The sequence below is a fragment of the Polyodon spathula genome, chromosome 25 (genome assembly GCF_017654505.1).
Source record: "Polyodon spathula isolate WHYD16114869_AA chromosome 25, ASM1765450v1, whole genome shotgun sequence".
In the NCBI taxonomy this organism is placed as follows: Eukaryota; Metazoa; Chordata; class Actinopteri; order Acipenseriformes; family Polyodontidae; genus Polyodon; species Polyodon spathula.
The window spans coordinates 22836730-22855585 of NC_054558.1; the positions used below are offsets into that span (position 1 = coordinate 22836730).

The window sequence follows — 18856 nt, forward strand, 5'->3', positions numbered from 1 at the left end:
CTCAGCAAGGGGTATACTGAAATGTACTGCACGTATAGTGAAATGCACTGCACGTATAGTGAAATGCACTGCACGTATAGTGAAATGCACTGCACGTATAGTGAAATGCACTGCACGTATAGTGAAATGCACTGCATGTATAGTGAAATGTATTGGTATTCTGTAAGCATGGTATTTATAACATAATACTGTGATTTAAAGGATACCGTTTTCAGGGGGTGCACTCCGCATTCCAGAGCTGTTTCCCACACCCCACACTGCTCTGAATCAACCCCATTGCCAGCTTGTAATGGCAGTTCCAAGAGTAGCAATGTCAAGATTTTCACACTAAAGCTGCTAAAGCAGAACTGAGTTGATTAAACATAGTTTGGCCTTGACAGTCTCTCGTCCCCACAGGTGCGGGTTTACTGGCTGCACATTTGTGTGCTGGAAGCTGAGCCGGGTAACCCGACACCAGACTGGATCAGTCACACACTCAGCTCACGCCACCCAGCAGACACACCCTCTCCGCTTCGAAGCCAAAAACCGTGCCCGACTCACCTCGTTCCAACGAGAACACAGTGAGGGCAAACCAGAACTCGGGCACACGCAAAGGTAGACTGCGCTTTCCTGCAACTTTCATGAGACAGACTTTTCTGCAGTTACATTGTATACTTACATTTAAACTATAGCTAGAATTGAACTGGCAGCGTTCAGCTTTACCCTAACGAAAGCAGAGCGTCAAAATCTAGCATATCTTGAAAGTCAAAGTCCCGTTTTGCAACAACAACAAAAAGAGAGAGTGCGCATATGATACTAGGACAGCAGAAAATGTCAATGTTGAACTCTGATGGTGACCCATGCTTCATGTAAACCAGAAGGGCACATGTCCAGTTTAAACAAGCGAGGTATGTTCTACTTCTTGTGAGAAGTTCACATCATGTTGAAGTTACACAGTGTATACAGTTCTGTTAGGGACTGGTCTCGTTTAGAGAAGTCGTTTTTGAGCTTCATCTTTTAGGTTTTCTTCTGTTTGAGAGGTGCAAGTTGTATGCGAGGATTTAGGATACATGTACTGAATTCCCTGTATTACAAAAAAAAAAAAAAAAAAAAAAAAGAAACACATGCAGTCGTGCGCCACCTTGTGTCTTGTTTGTTTTAAAGATCTGCAGTAGGAACAGTTTCCCTCAAAACGAGCCTCGGTTTTAAAATCGTTTCTGATGGAGTTCTACACAGCCCTCCTCGCAGCCGGGCTCGCTGGCCTGGTACTGCTCACGATCGTGGCTCTGGTTCGGTTCCACGGAGGCGCCTACCTGATGTGGCACATTTACCTTCAGGGCTACATGAAGAGCCTCTCCAGCGGCAGAAGCAAGGAGCAGAGGATCCTGGATTTTGTGCTGAAACATGCCCTGCCAGGGGACCCCACCAGTGTGCTGAATGCCATTGACAAGTACTGCAGTCAGCAGGAGTGGGCCATGAACGTGGGCGATGAGAAAGGTGGGTGGGGTGGTGTGGTGTGGTGTGGTCAGACAACCTGTTGCTGGACTTACACTCCCAGCAATTAGTCCAGTTGTGCCTTTTGTTACATCTAGGGTTACCATATAACGCCATGTTCACTGGGACAGTTCAGGCTTTAAAGGTGTTTTATATCAAAAAAACAAGACTGTTTAAAAGCAATCGAGAACTCTCAAGGGTGGAATAGCAGCACGAACTGGACAGCAGAGAATTCAGTAAGACAGTAAAGTGATTGGTAACACCTGCTGTGTTCAACTCAGAAACGTCCGCGGCAGCCTCAAGTATGACTGCACCTTCTATCCCTCTCGCCTGGAGTACCTGGACATCGAGGACGGGGTAGAGAAGGCTGTGTACAAGGGCTAGACCGTCAGGGCCACCGGGCTCACTTCACATTAATGATCCAGCACTGAACATTTTCACTGTTGCCAGACACGAATGACACTTCTTTACATTAACAATTTAATGAAGCATTACTAAAGCTGAAATGCCAGGTTATAAACAAAGGCTTTTTTTTCTATAGATGGGTTTTAGGTTTTAACAGTGCATTGATTGAACCTGTATTATCTCTAACTATGTAATATTGTTCATAGGCTTATCAGATGCATCACTGGTTTATAACAGATCCTTAAACTAAAGTGGTGCCGGTCGCCCTGAAGGTCAGGCGGGTTTGGACTGTAGAGGAATCCCTTTTTTAAAAGATTAAGACCTGATGTCTCGTGTAGCAAAAGCATTTAACAGAGTTATTTTTAAAGATTTGATCGTCATGATTTTCAAATATGTTATAGTCCTAAACACGTTTCAGATCCTGGTCGCAAGTAGATTTTACATGCAAGTAAAGAGTGAAATAAACAGCAAGATGTGTATTTTGTTCAGTAAACTAACGATGTGCCAGCACTGCAGTGCTGTGTTGACCTTTCCCATTGATACCGGGGAATGCAAAGTTGGTTTACCATTTTGCATGGCAGTTGTTGGAAACCATCGCTGCAGATCAATGCACCTTAGCTGGTGGACACAACAAAGAATGGGAAGGAAAATTCAAGGTCGTAGCAGCCCCTGGAGTGGATGCAGAGTACATGAATGTGATGGAGCTGCTGCGTGTGTCTGATCAGGAATTCAGAGCACGACACTCAGGTGACTAGGTCAGTTGGTCTGTAAAATGTCTAGGAGGACTGTTGCCTACCTACTTGAAAAAAAAAACACAACTATTCAGTAAGTTAAATCAATGAACTTATATAGGAGTTAACCCTTTCATGAAATATGGAATCTTCATATCCGGCTGTCATGCATTTGAGTATTCCATACGTCCCCACATAAAGACTAGAAGAGTTCTGTCCTCATTATGAGGTCGCCACTCTTACACAGCAAATCACCTGAAAAAGAAATGAAGCAGCAGCAAATTTTTTTCTCCATGTTCTTTCCAGGCATGGTTTATTGAAAACACACCCAAGTTGATATTTCTACAGAGCTGCGTTCTTTTACACAAGCTGAAAACTCTGCAGGATATCAGTGAAATGAACCGGATCCAGTCTGCCACTGTAGCGTCGATTCCCGTTCCTACGAAAGCATAACCCACTTGCTCTATTAAATCACACCTGTTTGCACGCTTCTCAGGGTTAGAATACAATGTAGTACAATGCAAAGCCCCAGCTGTCTAGAGACTACATCGACAACGCTAAGAGTAACAGTATATAAAACACATTGTTATTTTTAATCTACCATGAAAAGTTTAAGGCACATGATAGTTACAAACACATTTGCTACTAAATAGTACAGGTACTTAATTTTTTTTTTAAACGATTTTGATCAGTGATATCTACATCGGGCTCTTTCTTCATTTCTTCAGCTGTTGTTCATTCAAGTTCGTTTACAGCAAGTTTTGTATCAGTATGGTTAAAATACAGTTTAATATACACTCAGCAACAAACCCCCTGGCCTTTTCTTTAAAAACAAAAAGACTACTGCAGGCCCTTTGGTAACACACTGCTAAACACCACTCAGGGATAGACAGATGCTGCCATCTTATACAAGTATTGTTATTCTTTTTAAATCTGGGTTATTTGTTCATTTCAAAATCAAATTTAGTACTGTTACACTCGCAATATATTTCTTTGTAGCATATTTAAAAAAATACAAGACTTTCAAAAAAAAAAAAAAAAATCACATAGTAAAGAAATCTTACTTTAAACGCAGGCACGTGCCATTCTCAGTTTAAATGAGTGGATGAAGGAACAAGCAAATGAGTGCATGAATCAGCCAGAGTGATCCTGGAGAGCAGAGTGTGTGCTCCATTCATCACTGTTACTGATGGGTGTGGCTCAGAGCAGCCCACAGCCACCGCAGGGCTTGCATTAGGGTAGTAAAGAGAAATGATCACAGAACCTGCATCCCTTCCAAGGCAACGTGCCAGACTGAAAACTGCAACAGTCGTCTTTTTATTTCTTAAACTAATGCAAGCCCTGCTTTAAACTGAGGTCACTAGCCCTCCGTCCTCTGGCTACTCCCAATGATTCAACACAAGTAATACTAACAGAGATGGCAGTAGAGTGAACAGATTAGATTACATTTCACTTTTTTTCATGCTTCTTTGAAAGGATTTTAAAAAGATGCATCAAAATCAGAATAATTCATATATTTATATCTCTTGCAAAAGGCATTGCACTGAAAGCTGGTTAAAAGGGGGTCTCTGACCTCTGTCTATCCCTGCAGCTAAAACTGGAGCTTCTACCAATCTGGAAACCAGGTTTCTCTGGATTTATTTCCTTTTTTCTTTATTTTTTTTTAAACAAAAGTAGTAGTAGTAGTAGATAATATATATATTTTTTTTACTTGAGTTGTTACAAAACAGGAAGGAGTGAGCGGCGTGCCTCCATGGGTTTGCAGCAGCACTCCGCCACGTCTCTTCCACTGAAGCTGTGCAGTCCAGGGTCTGTAGTACAGACACACACGTCACAATGCAGAAACACCAGTGAACACGCTTGGATTACGTTTTCTTCATATACATTTATAAAACCAACAAAAAAAATAGGAAATGCTTTAAAAGGTTCCTTTTGGCAACGGGAGATGAAACCTGCCTCCCCTGCCCTGCCCCATCGCACACTGTCTATGCACAAATTATTTATTTATTTTTTTTAATTAAATTTTTTTATACTAACTAATACAAAGCAAAGTTGGACTTCATTGTCTTCTTTGAAGAAAGGGTTAAGCAAGTCCAAGACCTCAGAGCACATCGCATGCTGTTTGTGATTTGTTTGCTCAACAACATTGCTGGGATACGCAGAACCACACAGATTCGATCCACATTACACTATGGCACTTCACACTTCCCTCGGCCCGGATTAGCCACTGAGATCTTCATTGCTAGGTGCCCTGGTTCAGAGGACGTTGAACACCTCTGTTATGTCTTGCACTTGACCTCGCAGTGAATTAAAAACACAGTGAACCTCTTTACATGGAGAACGTCAATGAAGCAAGCTTTGTGTAGATCGCATCAGCACACTCTCTAAGAGGATTCTACTACCCTTGTGCTTTCCAGCCCCAAACCCAATCTAAAGAAACATTCTTCCCCCTATAAATCCATCAAACCGACATTCACTCCCTCGTTCTTCAAAACTAGAAAACATAGGAAAGGAAACCATCCCAAAACTCAAAGTGAAAAACACTCAATCGTTTTTTTGTGTTCTTGGAGAGCACATTCTAGACAGGTGTCTGCTCACAATACGCTCTGCAAGAACGTAACACTTTTTTTGCTTAAAAAAATAAAATAAAGTACTAACACTTCTGACTGTTCTAAAACACAGTTAAAGTTTTTAGTTTGACCTTCTTTTTTTTTTTTCAATTAAACAACCGCTGTGTCCCCACCATCAAACCTTCTATTCCTCTTACTCGACACCAACTAACTTCTGGATAAACTTTAGAATCCAACCAGTCCCAGGAGAGCTCGTTCTGGGGCAGGGGGCGCCACGCCTGGGGGGAATGTTGATATGAGAGTAGTATGTAGGGTTGTTTTTTTTTTTTTCATTTGTTGAAAAGCACAGTAAGTTCATGTAATGATAAAAAAAAGTCCACAACGAAAATGACCTCCAAGTCGAAAGGCAGTGGTGAAACAGGAGATCCTCTTAAATTCAGAATTGCAATTTTAATTTAAGCCTGCAAAAAAACAAAAAAAAAAACAGGAGGAGTCAGCAGACAGTGGCAGTGCTGTTTGTATAACACAGCTCAGATGAGTCTGGTGTTGAACGAGAGAAACATGAGTCTAACAATCCACTACAGCTCCCATATAAGATGACACCACAGTGAAAATGAAATGAAGACATGAGAAAGCACATGCCAGGAGCTCGTCACATCTGCACCAAGTTTCCTTTAACTGAGCAGGTTATACAGTCATTTCTGTTACACCTGGGTCTTAGTTAATACCATGATCCATTGATTTGCACTTGGACTATTTTACTATGAGCTAACTGTCCAATGCGTTATATATATATATCTGCTACCTACTCCCTTTTCTTTGGGACATTCAATCAATCTTTATTTTATATAGTGCCTTTCATAGTGGAACACCATCACAATGTGCTTTACAAGATGCAGTAACAAGAAAATACATAATACTACAAATACAACAATATTATTCTTATGTATTTATTAAAATCGATCAATAAGTCTAATTTACTATTTAATTATAAAAATAAAAACTGCAACAACCACATTACTTACCTTCCTTCTGTTAATAGAGAACCTCCCAAAGGATTTGTATACCTTTCTGCACAGATTAGTCATGTTAAAGCCCATCTCCTGCAGTCATTTTACCTTGTCTGATCTATACCTGCATGTGTTTAAAGACCCTGCCTGCGTACTGTTCCCTTTTCACTGAGCATCTGGGATGGGGATGCGGATGGAGAGGGAGTGGAAGTGAAGCAGATGTGGAGGGGGAAGGGGGAATCAGAAGAGCTGATGGAGGACAACACAAGACACTTGGGGTTGCACAACACAGAGGATCAAGCATGTAGGGAATGATGCCTCCAGCATCTCTTAGATCAGAGCGCTTTGCAAGATATTAATGAGTGTGCTAATCAATGCCCTTAACAAACAGACAAGATCAAAACTGATAAACCAGAGCGGTTCGCAGGAGCCAGAAAGTCAGAATTGCAGCCTAAATGCATTGTAATTTCTATTTTAAGCCTGTGGTTAGCCAATGATCTGTTATAGTAGACGGTTACATACAATCTATAAACATGCTATTAATGATGCTCTTGACAGTTCTCGATTAGCAAGAACATGTGCAATGTAGAAAATAGGACCCAATGCACAGCACACTGGCACGAAGCAGTGTACAGTACTGACAATGTACCTTTTTAAGAAACACTGTCGATGATCTGGGTAGAATCTCAAACTGTTGATACGTTTGCAAAATACTGAACACACAGATTACCGCAGGGTAGCCTATGGATTATGAAGACTGTTTTACATGACGGACTTGAGTTTTTGATTGACTTTTCACATTTCGGTGTGATTGCACTACACTAGATCGACAATGAAAGCAGCCAGTGGTTTGGTAACAGATTATTAATATAAAGACACGCCTGGCTTCTAGACAACATCTCTGGATTAAGCAGTCCGACAAACATCAAAGTAAAATAACAATAATAGATTCTTATCTCAGACACAGGACCGAAGGAGACCTACCATGCATGCAATTAGACCCAGGAGTCAACAGGCTGATGTTCAGTATCAAACCCGTCCACCAGATTCACTGTGGGCCTGTTGCTCCTGATAAAGTTTTTCCTATTTGTGTCATTCTGCAGCAACAGGGAAATGGGTTCACAGCCAAACAGAGTTAAAAAGAAGCCGGGGTTAGTCCACACAATTAAAGCTATACAATAAAAAAAAATGAATAGAACTTTACTCCAATCCAAGCAAATAAATCAAGACATTGTAGTTCATGCAGCACTAACACAACACCCCGAGTAACCTTTCCCGCTGAAATTCGAAATAATTCTGAACAGCGTTAATATGGCATGCTGGGAATCAATTGATATGCGCAAAGACCAGGAGGTCATTTATATTAGGAAGGAAAGAAGGGGGGAGGAAAACTAGAAGCAGCACGCAGCTCATGTGCAATGCAACAGTGTCGTGCATCCGCAGGAGGCAAGCTGCTGATCATCCCGCGAGCGTCACAGAGTCTGCAGCGCGCTCTCATTAGCAGCGCAAGGGAATTTATTCAGAAACGGCTACATGAGGGGGTTTTCAAATGCATCGCTACTATCTCCCTCGTTGTGTTTGATAAGGCAGGCGTGGGCAGTGAATGGAGCTCTCTCCGCCCTAGCCTGTCCTATCACTTCGCCCCGGCTCACAGCAGCTGGGAGTGCTTTAATCAGCCCTGGTGTGTTTAAACTGCAGTAACTGCATCTCTGTGCTTTTGTATTTCAACACCAAACTTGCTACTAAACAAACACAAAGTGTATTAAAAAGGAGTTTGTAAATCCAGTCTTTTTAATCCTGACCTCACTTAAACTGCATTATCTTTTTTTCAAAACAGATTGATGCTATGTTACCTTTAAAGGATCCCTTTCTGCCACATCCCTCGATCCGTCTCTAGTCTTGTACCTGCTCTCTTTGTGATCAATCGTTGAATATGCATCTGAAACAGAAGGAACGAGTCCATCACTCGCCTGTCTAAGCAGGACAGGCACTTCCCAGCTTAATCAATTCAGTGAGAAGAACGTGTGTCTACATTTATTATCAAAGCTTTTTAAAGCACCTCTACATAAAACGTAACAAGATCACTGACAGAAATTCACAGCACTTCTTTGTATGTATATTTGTGGGTCAGCCTTTATAACATTAAGTTAGATATGAAAGTAAAAACACACCAATATTTCCCTGGAAAATGCAAACCAGATACAACTCTCAGCTAAAATGATGAAACTTGCATCTACAAGTACGAGACTGCACATGTGCTTCCCTGTTGCAGGGTGTTTTTCAGGGAAGCAGTTTTTTTTATTTTTATGCTTGTCTTGTAACACTCGTCTCCTGTACTTTGCTCAGGGAGATTCAGAATGGTTTGGTGAGTGAGGCCCACCCCCTGAGCAGAGACTAATGAACACGATTCCACTTAGTGTCAATCATGCTGGTGTGTGGACCTCTGCCGACTGAGATGGGAAGTGACAAGCAGAGGCTGTGCAGGACAGGCTCTCAGGACTGGATGATCTGAACCAGAGGTGCACACAAAGAGGGTTTTAAACAGGGAACTGAAGCTGCTGAATTTTTACTTTGTAACTCGTGAAAAATCGCTTTCCCACTTTCGACGCTGTTCAAGCCCACGGGCTTGTGAAACATCTTGTTTACAGGAGCGTCCTGGTGACAGCGGCAGGGGGATGCACAGGCCAGAAGGAGCAGTCAGTGCTGTCCACGTATTGAAAGGATTAGAGTAATCTGAAATGGTATTTAATGCTACTGTATTAGTGCGGTGGGTTTTTCTTTCTTTCTTTCTTTTTTTTTAAACGTATTGAACACTGTTTTTAAGGCGTGCGAATTCTAACTTACCTGGCCCAAGTTCATCCATTGGTATCATATCAGCACTGCCAGATTTCTTGTTTCCTGCAAAGTATTACATTTCAAAAGGAATTCTCTTGATCCGATCCACAGGGGCATGAAAACCCAACAGTGGGGACTGAACAGATTTGTATAAGGGATATGCAAAAAATGGTGATGTTGATTACTTCTGATTGTAACACTAGTTTAAGATGAAGAGCAAGTCAAAGTATAAAATTCGTCATACTCACTAAACTATGTCGTTTTTAAAATTAACCCTTTTTTAGTTTAGTTTATTTCTTTATTCACGAGCTTGCAGAGTAGTATTCATGGTGGGAATGAGACCCCCTGTGTTGTGGAATGTTTCAATGCTGTCGTGCACAGGACTCCCTTGTGAAGAAGATGTCACATCTTACCGGGCTTCCCTGTTTCTTTCGCTTGATGCTACAGCTGGATTTATAAATGCAGGGCAAAGCCTCATGTTAGTGAAAGGCAAGCCAAGCCTCCCATGTTACAGATCTGAACTGTGGTATTAACCAATGTGCTTTCAATGTTCTTTCTCTTTCCTTCAATGCAAAGGTTACTGGTTTATCTTCAGAAAGTCTGTTTGCTTCTTGCTTGTATCTGTGTATGTGCAGGGTGCACTGATCCCTGGCACTGACCTTGGTTCTTCTCCATCAATGGTAGAGTGCTGTCATCATACCCGGGCTTCCCTCCACTCTTTGAACCTTTGGGAGGGGCAGCTGCTGCGGGCTAGGAGGAAGATGCATAGAAATCAGGAAAGGGTTAGGAAACGAACAGCTTGCTTGATGTACAAACGCTAGCAGTCTACATGATGTTGCCACATATGAGTGATCGCTTCAGTTCAGGTTAAATAACCCAGTAAAAGGGATGTGCAATATCAAAATAATTTTATTGACAAGTAAAAGGAAAACACAAAACAGATCACAGAAAGTGTACTTATATAGTGTAATATTCTGACTGTATTAAAAGAAGTCATGCCTTTTCATTACAGTGGAACACAGAGCACCACAAGACTCAAGCCAGGCTTTATCTCCAGAGACTTGGCAGTACCTGGAAATGTGTTTTGTTCCAGCCTTCCTTGTGCAGAGCGTTCCTCAGCTCCTTGTAGCTCCACACCATCTGCAGAACATGAGAGGCTGCCTTCGTCTCTCTCGAAGACTGGCTGCATTCAAATCAGCACGTTAAAAAAAAAATAACAACAAAAAAAAAAAACACAACACAACAACTCAGTCAAGGGTCTATCACAATTCAGAAGCTAAGCTGAATAATCCATAATGCTTGACCACAATTCAAAGATGCATCAGCTGTCTCAACAGGAATACGTGAAATTGCATGTTCAATAAAACATGAGTCAGTAATCTATTTGAATTATGCAAGCATTCAAACACTCACGGGAGAGCTGGCTGTGCTTGGGACTCACAAGACAATGGTTAGAAGGAGGGTCACACCTGGTTTTGTTGATGGCTACAAGCTTCTCGATGGCCTGTGCCTGTACCAGGGACCTGGCATTTTCCGAGCTGTCCGTTACAATCTCGTGGGTGGTGTTGAGAATGGCCACCACCGTGTCCTCCTCCAGGTTCTTGGCTGGTCTCTGCTGCCCGCTGGGTAAGTTACTCACCAGGTCCCGCATGGCATAGCTGCCTGGATCGACGCAAACAAAACGAGAAAGGACAGCAGGAGCTCGTGAATAACCCTTAGGAGATGGACTTTCATGTTATTTTAAATTCCAACAAAAGCAATCATGAATTCCTGATGATCTTCACACTTCTTCATGGAGCTAGCCTTGTTCAGACACGTCTGCTCTGGGTGGTTCATAAACAACAAACTACGCCAGCTAAGCTCCGTACGGCACAGGAAACTGCGCAGCACACATGGCATTTGTTGCTGGCCTGTCTGGTTGTTTTTTATTGAAGGCCTCTGCTGCACTAAGCATCAAGTCCACATGATCACAGAACATGCAGTGCCAATAAACATGTTTCTATTCTTATGGTGGGTTGTTTATGAAGCACCCTGCACCCAACCTGGCACTCCTTCGTGCACAGGATAGAGAGAGTGTAAGGGAAGGAACCTGCAGTACCTATCAGATCTTTGTGTTTCCTGGGAGGAGTAACCTGGCGCTCCTTTGTGCACAGAATAGAGAGAGTGTAAGGGAAGGAACCTGCAGTACCTATCAGGTCTCTGTGTTTCCTGGGAGGAGTAACCTGGCGCTCCTTTGTGCACAGAATAGAGAGAGTGTAAGGGAAGGAACCTGCAGTACCTATCAGGTCTCTGTGTTTCCTGGGAGGAGTAACCTGGCGCTCCTTTGTGCACAGGATAGAGAGAGTGTAAGGGAAGGAACCTGCAGTACCTATCAGGTCTCTGTGTTTCCTGGGAGGAGTAACCTGGCGCTCCTTTGTGCACAGGATAGAGAGAGTGTAAGGGAAGGAACCTGCAGTACCTATCAGGTCTCTGTGTTTCCTGGGAGGAGTAACCTGGCGCTCCTTTGTGCACAGGATAGAGAGAGTGTAAGGGAAGGAACCTGCAGTACCTATCAGGTCTCTGTGTTTCCTGGGAGGAGTAACCTGGCGCTCCTTTGTGCACAGGATAGAGAGAGTGTAAGGGAAGGAACCTGCAGTACCTATCAGGTCTCTGTGTTTCCTGGGAGGAGTAACCTGGCGCTCCTTTGTGCACAGGATAGAGAGAGTGTAAGGGAAGGAACCTGCAGTACCTATCAGGTCTCTGTGTTTCCTGGGAGGAGTAACCTGGCGCTCCTTTGTGCACAGGATAGAGAGAGTGTAAGGGAAGGAACCTGCAGTACCTATCAGGTCTCTGTGTTTCCTGGGAGGAGTAACCTGGCGCTCCTTTGTGCACAGGATAGAGAGAGTGTAAGGGAAGGAACCTGCAGTACCTATCAGGTCTCTGTGTTTCCTGGGAGGAGTAACCTGGCGCTCCTTTGTGCACAGGATAGAGAGAGTGTAAGGGAAGGAACCTGCAGTACCTATCAGGTCTCTGTGTTTCCTGGGAGGAGTAACCTGGCGCTCCTTTGTGCACAGGATAGAGAGAGTGTAAGGGAAGGAACCTGCAGTACCTATCAGGTCTCTGTGTTTCCTGGGAGGAGTAACCTGGCGCTCCTTTGTGCACAGGATAGAGAGAGTGTAAGGGAAGGAACCTGCAGTACCTATCAGGTCTCTGTGTTTCCTGGGAGGAGTAACCTGGCGCTCCTTTGTGCACAGGATAGAGAGAGTGTAAGGGAAGGAACCTGCAGTACCTATCAGGTCTCTGTGTTTCCTGGGAGGAGTAACCTGGCGCTCCTTTGTGCACAGGATAGAGAGAGTGTAAGGGAAGGAACCTGCAGTACCTATCAGGTCTCTGTGTTTCCTGGGAGGAGTAACCTGGCGCTCCTTTGTGCACAGGATAGAGAGAGTGTAAGGGAAGGAACCTGCAGTACCTATCAGGTCTCTGTGTTTCCTGGGAGGAGTAACCTGGCGCTCCTTTGTGCACAGGATAGAGAGAGTGTAAGGGAAGGAACCTGCAGTACCTATCAGGTCTCTGTGTTTCCTGGGAGGAGTAACCTGGCGCTCCTTTGTGCACAGGATAGAGAGAGTGTAAGGGAAGGAACCTGCAGTACCTATCAGGTCTCTGTGTTTCCTGGGAGGAGTAACCTGGCGCTCCTTTGTGCACAGGATAGAGAGAGTGTAAGGGAAGGAACCTGCAGTACCTATCAGGTCTCTGTGTTTCCTGGGAGGAGTAACCTGGCGCTCCTTTGTGCACAGGATAGAGAGAGTGTAAGGGAAGGAACCTGCAGTACCTATCAGGTCTCTGTGTTTCCTGGGAGGAGTAACCTGGCGCTCCTTTGTGCACAGGATAGAGAGAGTGTAAGGGAAGGAACCTGCAGTACCTATCAGGTCTCTGTGTTTCCTGGGAGGAGTAACCTGGCGCTCCTTTGTGCACAGGATAGAGAGAGTGTAAGGGAAGGAACCTGCAGTACCTATCAGGTCTCTGTGTTTCCTGGGAGGAGTAACCTGGCGCTCCTTTGTGCACAGGATAGAGAGAGTGTAAGGGAAGGAACCTGCAGTACCTATCAGGTCTCTGTGTTTCCTGGGAGGAGTAACCTGGCGCTCCTTTGTGCACAGGATAGAGAGAGTGTAAGGGAAGGAACCTGCAGTACCTATCAGGTCTCTGTGTTTCCTGGGAGGAGTAACCTGGCGCTCCTTTGTGCACAGGATAGAGAGAGTGTAAGGGAAGGAACCTGCAGTACCTATCAGGTCTCTGTGTTTCCTGGGAGGAGTAACCTGGCGCTCCTTTGTGCACAGGATAGAGAGAGTGTAAGGGAAGGAACCTGCAGTACCTATCAGGTCTCTGTGTTTCCTGGGAGGAGTAACCTGGCGCTCCTTTGTGCACAGGATAGAGAGAGTGTAAGGGAAGGAACCTGCAGTACCTATCAGGTCTCTGTGTTTCCTGGGAGGAGTAACCTGGCGCTCCTTTGTGCACAGGATAGAGAGAGTGTAAGGGAAGGAACCTGCAGTACCTATCAGGTAACCTGGCGCTCCTTTGTGCACAGGATAGAGAGAGTGTAAGGGAAGGAACCTGCAGTACCTATCAGGGTGTTTCCTGGGAGGAGTAACCTGGCGCTCCTTTGTGCACAGGATAGAGAGAGTGTAAGGGAAGGAACCTGCAGTACCTATCAGGTCTCTGTGTTTCCTGGGAGGAGTAACCTGGCGCTCCTTTGTGCACAGGATAGAGAGAGTGGAAGGGAAGGAACCTGCAGTACCTATCAGGTCTCTGTGTTTCCTGGGAGGAGTAACCTGGAGCTCCTTTGTGCACAGGATAGAGAGAGTGTAAGGGAAGGAACCTGCAGTACCTATCAGGTCTCTGTGTTTCCTGGGAGGAGTAACCTGGCGCTCCTTTGTGCACAGGATAGAGAGAGTGTAAGGGAAGGAACCTGCAGTACCTATCAGGTCTCTGTGTTTCCTGGGAGGAGTAACCTGGCGCTCCTTTGTGCACAGGATAGAGAGAGTGGAAGGGAAGGAACCTGCAGTACCTATCAGGTCTCTGTGTTTCCTGGGAGGAGTAACCTGGCGCTCCTTTGTGCACAGGATAGAGAGAGTGTAAGGGAAGGAACCTGCAGTACCTATCAGGTCTCTGTGTTTCCTGGGAGGAGTAACCTGGCGCTCCTTTGTGCACAGGATAGAGAGAGTGGAAGGGAAGGAACCTGCAGTACCTATCAGGTCTCTGTGTTTCCTGGGAGGAGTAACCTGGCGCTCCTTTGTGCACAGGATAGAGAGAGTGGAAGGGAAGGAACCTGCAGTACCTATCAGGTCTTTGTTGCGGCGGTCGATGGACAGGTTTCGGAGAGCGATGGCCACCGCCCGCACCACCTTGTCCGAGTCGGACCTCAGCAGCTCTACCAGGATCGGCAGGCCTTTCTCTTTCCGAACGGTAGCTCTGATGTACATCGACCACTGCAGGAAAGAATACAAATCACAATGCAGCACACAGCCAGCAGGAGATACACAATGAGTTAATTGAATGCATGAGCAGAATGACATCAGTTGGGAACACCTCTGACATGCAACCTGAAATTTAACAGATCCCTGAACACACTTCACGGAGGAAGATCTCATTACTTCATTCATGCACTTCAGAGCAATTACCTTTATTAGAAGTGGAAAAGCTATGTTAGGAACTCTGTCCTGGATTTTACATGGAGTAGCAATGTGTGTGTTTTGGGGGGTTTGGATTAACACAGGACACATTTCCAGCAGCTTTTGCCTTAATAAAAATGAACTGGAGTCTTTGACACTTGGCGTGATATTGGTGCATCCAAAAAAAAACAAAACAAAAAGCATTTTGTGAAAAAATGTAATCAATGAATGCATTTCAGAATAATCAAAATAAATTACTCCAGCAGAAATTATTTAACCCAGTTTCTGTGCAAACCTCCCCACTAGGTGGCAGCAGTCAGCTTTACAATATTGCAGCGTCCGACCAAGATGCACTGAAGACCTGTCTGTCCTTGCTGACAATCCAAAAGGTACGATAAGAGACATTCTTAAAGTTTTTGGGGACAGCATAAGCCTAGCCTGAAAAACCACAGTGGTTGCACGCTGTGTCTGCTGTACTGAGGTTCTGCTGAGTCCCATAGATGTATATGAGTATACAGGAGAGAGATCAGGGTGTACTCACAGTCCACTGTCCTGCACTGAGGTTCTGCAGAGCCCCAGCTGCAGCCTCCAGCGTGTTGTAGTTCTGACTCTCGGTGAGAAGCGACAGGTACAGACGCACCACCTCTGGCTGGTAAAGCAACTCAAACCCTGAGAGGAGAGAACAAGAAAAACACATTTCAATAGCACAGCCACCACGAGTGCAAGCTGCCAGGTCTAATACCTGGAACCCGCTCTACAGCACTGCTCTATCCACTGGATTAATACCTGGAACCCGCTCTACAGCACTGCTCTATCCACTGGATTAATACCTGGAACCCGCTCTACAGCACTGCTCTATCCACTGGATTAATACCTGGAACCCGCTCTACAGCACTGCTCTATCCACTGGATTAATACCTGGAACCCGCTCTACAGCACTGCTCTATCCACTGGATTAATACCTGGAACCCGCTCTACAGCACTGCTCTATCCACTGGATTAATACCTGGAACCCGCTCTACAGCACTGCTCTATCCACTGGATTAATACCTGGAACCCGCTCTACAGCACTGCTCTATCCACTGGATTAATACCTGGAACCCGCTCTACAGCACTGCTCTATCCACTGGATTAATACCTGGAACCCGCTCTACAGCACTGCTCTATCCACTGGATTAATACCTGGAACCCGCTCTACAGCACTGCTCTATCCACTGGATTAATACCTGGAACCCGCTCTACAGCACTGCTCTATCCACTGGATTAATACCTGGAACCCGCTCTACAGCACTGCTCTATCCACTGGATTAATACCTGGAACCTGCTCTACAGCACTGCTCTATCCACTGGATTAATACCTGGAACCCGCTCTACAGCACTGCTCTATCCACTGGATTAATACCTGGAACCCGCTCTACAGCACTGCTCTATCCACTGGATTAATACCTGGAACCTGCTCTACAGCACTGCTCTATCCACTGGATTAATACCTGGAACCCGCTCTACAGCACTGCTCTATCCACTGGATTAATACCTGGAACCCGCTCTACAGCACTGCTCTATCCACTGGATTAATACCTGGAACCCGCTCTACAGCACTGCTCTATCCACTGGATTAATACCTGGAACCCGCTCTACAGCACTGCTCTATCCACTGGATTAATACCTGGAACCCGCTCTACAGCACTGCTCTATCCACTGGATTAATACCTGGAACCCGCTCTACAGCACTGCTCTATCCACTGGATTAATACCTGGAACCCGCTCTACAGCACTGCTCTATCCACTGGATTAATACCTGGAACCCGCTCTACAGCACTGCTCTATCCACTGGATTAATACCTGGAACCCGCTCTACAGCACTGCTCTATCCACTGGATTAATACCTGGAACCCGCTCTACAGCACTGCTCTATCCACTGGATTAATACCTGGAACCCGCTCTACAGCACTGCTCTATCCACTGGATTAATACCTGGAACCCGCTCTACAGCACTGCTCTATCCACTGGATTAATACCTGGAACCCGCTCTACAGCACTGCTCTATCCACTGGATTAATACCTGGAACCCGCTCTACAGCACTGCTCTATCCACTGGATTAATACCTGGAACCCGCTCTACAGCACTGCTCTATCCACTGGATTAATACCTGGAACCCGCTCTACAGCACTGCTCTATCCACTGGATTAATACCTGGAACCCGCTCTACAGCACTGCTCTATCCACTGTAACTGGATGCAACTTTCAGATACTGTTGCTGCATTAGAACACTAATGCCCTACAAAGCTCAAGTCACCTGCAATGTCCTGCAATTGGCATTGCCTTGCATTAAAACGTACTTAGCAGGTAATGTCTGCTGAATTGTACATTGAGGCTTTAATAAAACATTGTAGCCCACTACCCTCTGAACCAAAAACCCAATAATCCTGGGAATAACGTGCTCCTCACTGCCCCAGGCAATAAGCCACTGCTGCACTGTCAGCATTCACTCTGTCGAGCAGGGCTTCCACTGAAGCTGCCATGAAGTATGGGTAACGTCTGGGACGGGGAGGTTTATTGAGAGAATGTATAGAAATGAAAACGCTGGCATTCCTGCCACTCAGACGAGTGGCCAGTTCCTCTTCCTCAGAAGGAAAGCAGTTTAGGAAAATCGAGGCTCTGACTCTGGTATCTGAACCACAGGAATGTCCCCGAGACAGAGAGGCCTTGCGCAGATCCTCCAGTGCAAGCACTTTCTAGCAGAGCTGCACCTTTCGTTACACTCAGCCGTCACTGGAGCTGCTCCACAAGTCTGTGCGTCCTTGAGACAAAGAGGCTCAGCTACCCACCAGCACTTTGCTTTTCTGAATACAAGTAACCCTGCTCAGACGCCTTAGCCGTTCTAGAACTTCACAATTGATTTTGTTTTTATTATTTCTCCTGTGTTTCCTTTAGGGTTTTAGACTCGCACACATACATACGCACGTACATACATACATACATACATACATACATACATACATACATATGTACATACCTACATGCGCATCTACTCTTCCACTGTGGATTGCCATCAAAATGAAATGTTTGAGCTCCTCTCCTCGCATTCCTACACACACTGAACAGTTCAGGGTCCTGCTGAAAGGCAAGCTATAGATGGCTCCTCTGACGGTCCAGCTTGAATAATGCTTGCTCCTGGATCAACAGGAGGCATGTGTGCATGCTGCACGACTGTAACGACCCCCTCCCCGCACTGAAGACTGCTTGAGGCACCACATGAAGATGAGCTGATGATGGCTCATCTTCATCGCAAGGTGATGCTATTTCAGCTGCGATTCCACTTAACATTTCTGCACCGCCAACACACATCAGAGAGGGCTGCTTTTTTTAACTGATAAAAAAACAGTGACTTCTGCCCGATTCCAGGAAATGTTCAAACCAAAAGCAGGCTGGTAATTTAAGAGAGACGGAAGCACAGGATGTGGAGAAGCTTTGAGCCTTTTCAACCTGTCCTGGCAGCTGAGACTGGGTGTGAAAGAAAGGGGCTCTTGAAGACACAGTGCACCCTGCTTGCAAAGCTTCTACTCCAGGACACAGCAGAGAAACTGTGCAGGTGGCACGTATGATTGGCTCTTCTTTGTTTTGGGATATTTACTGTTCTGTTTTTCTTTCAGAACAAAACATGCTTCATAAGCTATTTAAAGTCTATCGCAATTACTCTTAGACTGAACTTCTGTTCTCGCTATAAATTGCTGTAAACAAAAAGGGAAGCTGGCTACTAAAGCAGTACATTTCTACAGTGCATTAATCATCGTCGTACAGTCCTGACACGCGGTTAGGTACACTGCTTAAAAACCAGTAGTTAAAAGCATTGTGAGGAGATGATAGCACTGCATATACACACTCACTGGACAGCTGGGCCCCCATATTACAATTCCTTCTGAACTGATTTGTGAAAATTACATTTCCAAGTTGAGGAGCTAAATAAGTTCCCTGAAGCCCTTCCGAAGAGTTCTTAAGGTCTACCTAATGCTTATTATTGCAAATCCTTTCTCATTATAACTAAGCAATGTTTTTATAAATCTCTACCTGCAGCACACACACACACACCTGATAATACATCCATGCATCTATCTGTCCAGCTTTACTTTATTTTTTACCAGGTTAGAACCTAACAGAGATTGTTTTATGCCTTGGATGATTAAAG

The 18856-nt window shown here is 44.9% G+C and overlaps 2 protein-coding genes across 11 annotated transcripts in view; one reads left to right on the forward strand and one right to left on the reverse strand.

Annotated features, from left to right (window-relative positions):
* The first annotated feature begins 164 nt into the window (after positions 1–164).
* LOC121300277 (catechol O-methyltransferase-like) lies at positions 165–2800 on the forward strand. Its single transcript, XM_041228779.1, has 2 exons — positions 165–1536; positions 1712–2800. Exons 1-2 carry the CDS (start codon positions 1200–1202, stop codon positions 1855–1857), a joined length of 483 nt encoding a protein of 160 aa, XP_041084713.1. The 5' UTR covers positions 165–1199; the 3' UTR covers positions 1858–2800.
* A 105-nt stretch (positions 2801–2905) lies between these two features.
* Positions 2906–18856, reverse strand: part of LOC121299762 (armadillo repeat protein deleted in velo-cardio-facial syndrome homolog) — a 114857-nt gene continuing 98906 nt past the window's right edge. For 8 of the 10 annotated variants that reach the window (XM_041227785.1, XM_041227784.1, XM_041227790.1 and 5 more), the window contains 9 exons: positions 15211–15338; positions 14336–14486; positions 10494–10686; positions 10096–10207; positions 9684–9774; positions 9034–9087; positions 8043–8128; positions 7174–7286; positions 2906–5640 (listed from right to left, as the gene is read on the reverse strand). In XM_041227785.1, the coding sequence (XP_041083719.1) occupies positions 7185–7286; positions 8043–8128; positions 9034–9087; positions 9684–9774; positions 10096–10207; positions 10494–10686; positions 14336–14486; positions 15211–15338 (917 nt within the window). In that variant the 3' untranslated portion in view covers positions 2906–5640; positions 7174–7184. The remainder of the gene's footprint in view (positions 5641–7173; positions 7287–8042; positions 8129–9033; positions 9088–9683; positions 9775–10095; positions 10208–10493; positions 10687–14335; positions 14487–15210; positions 15339–18856) is intronic. The other 2 variants (XM_041227786.1, XM_041227787.1) reach the window with 2 other exon arrangements.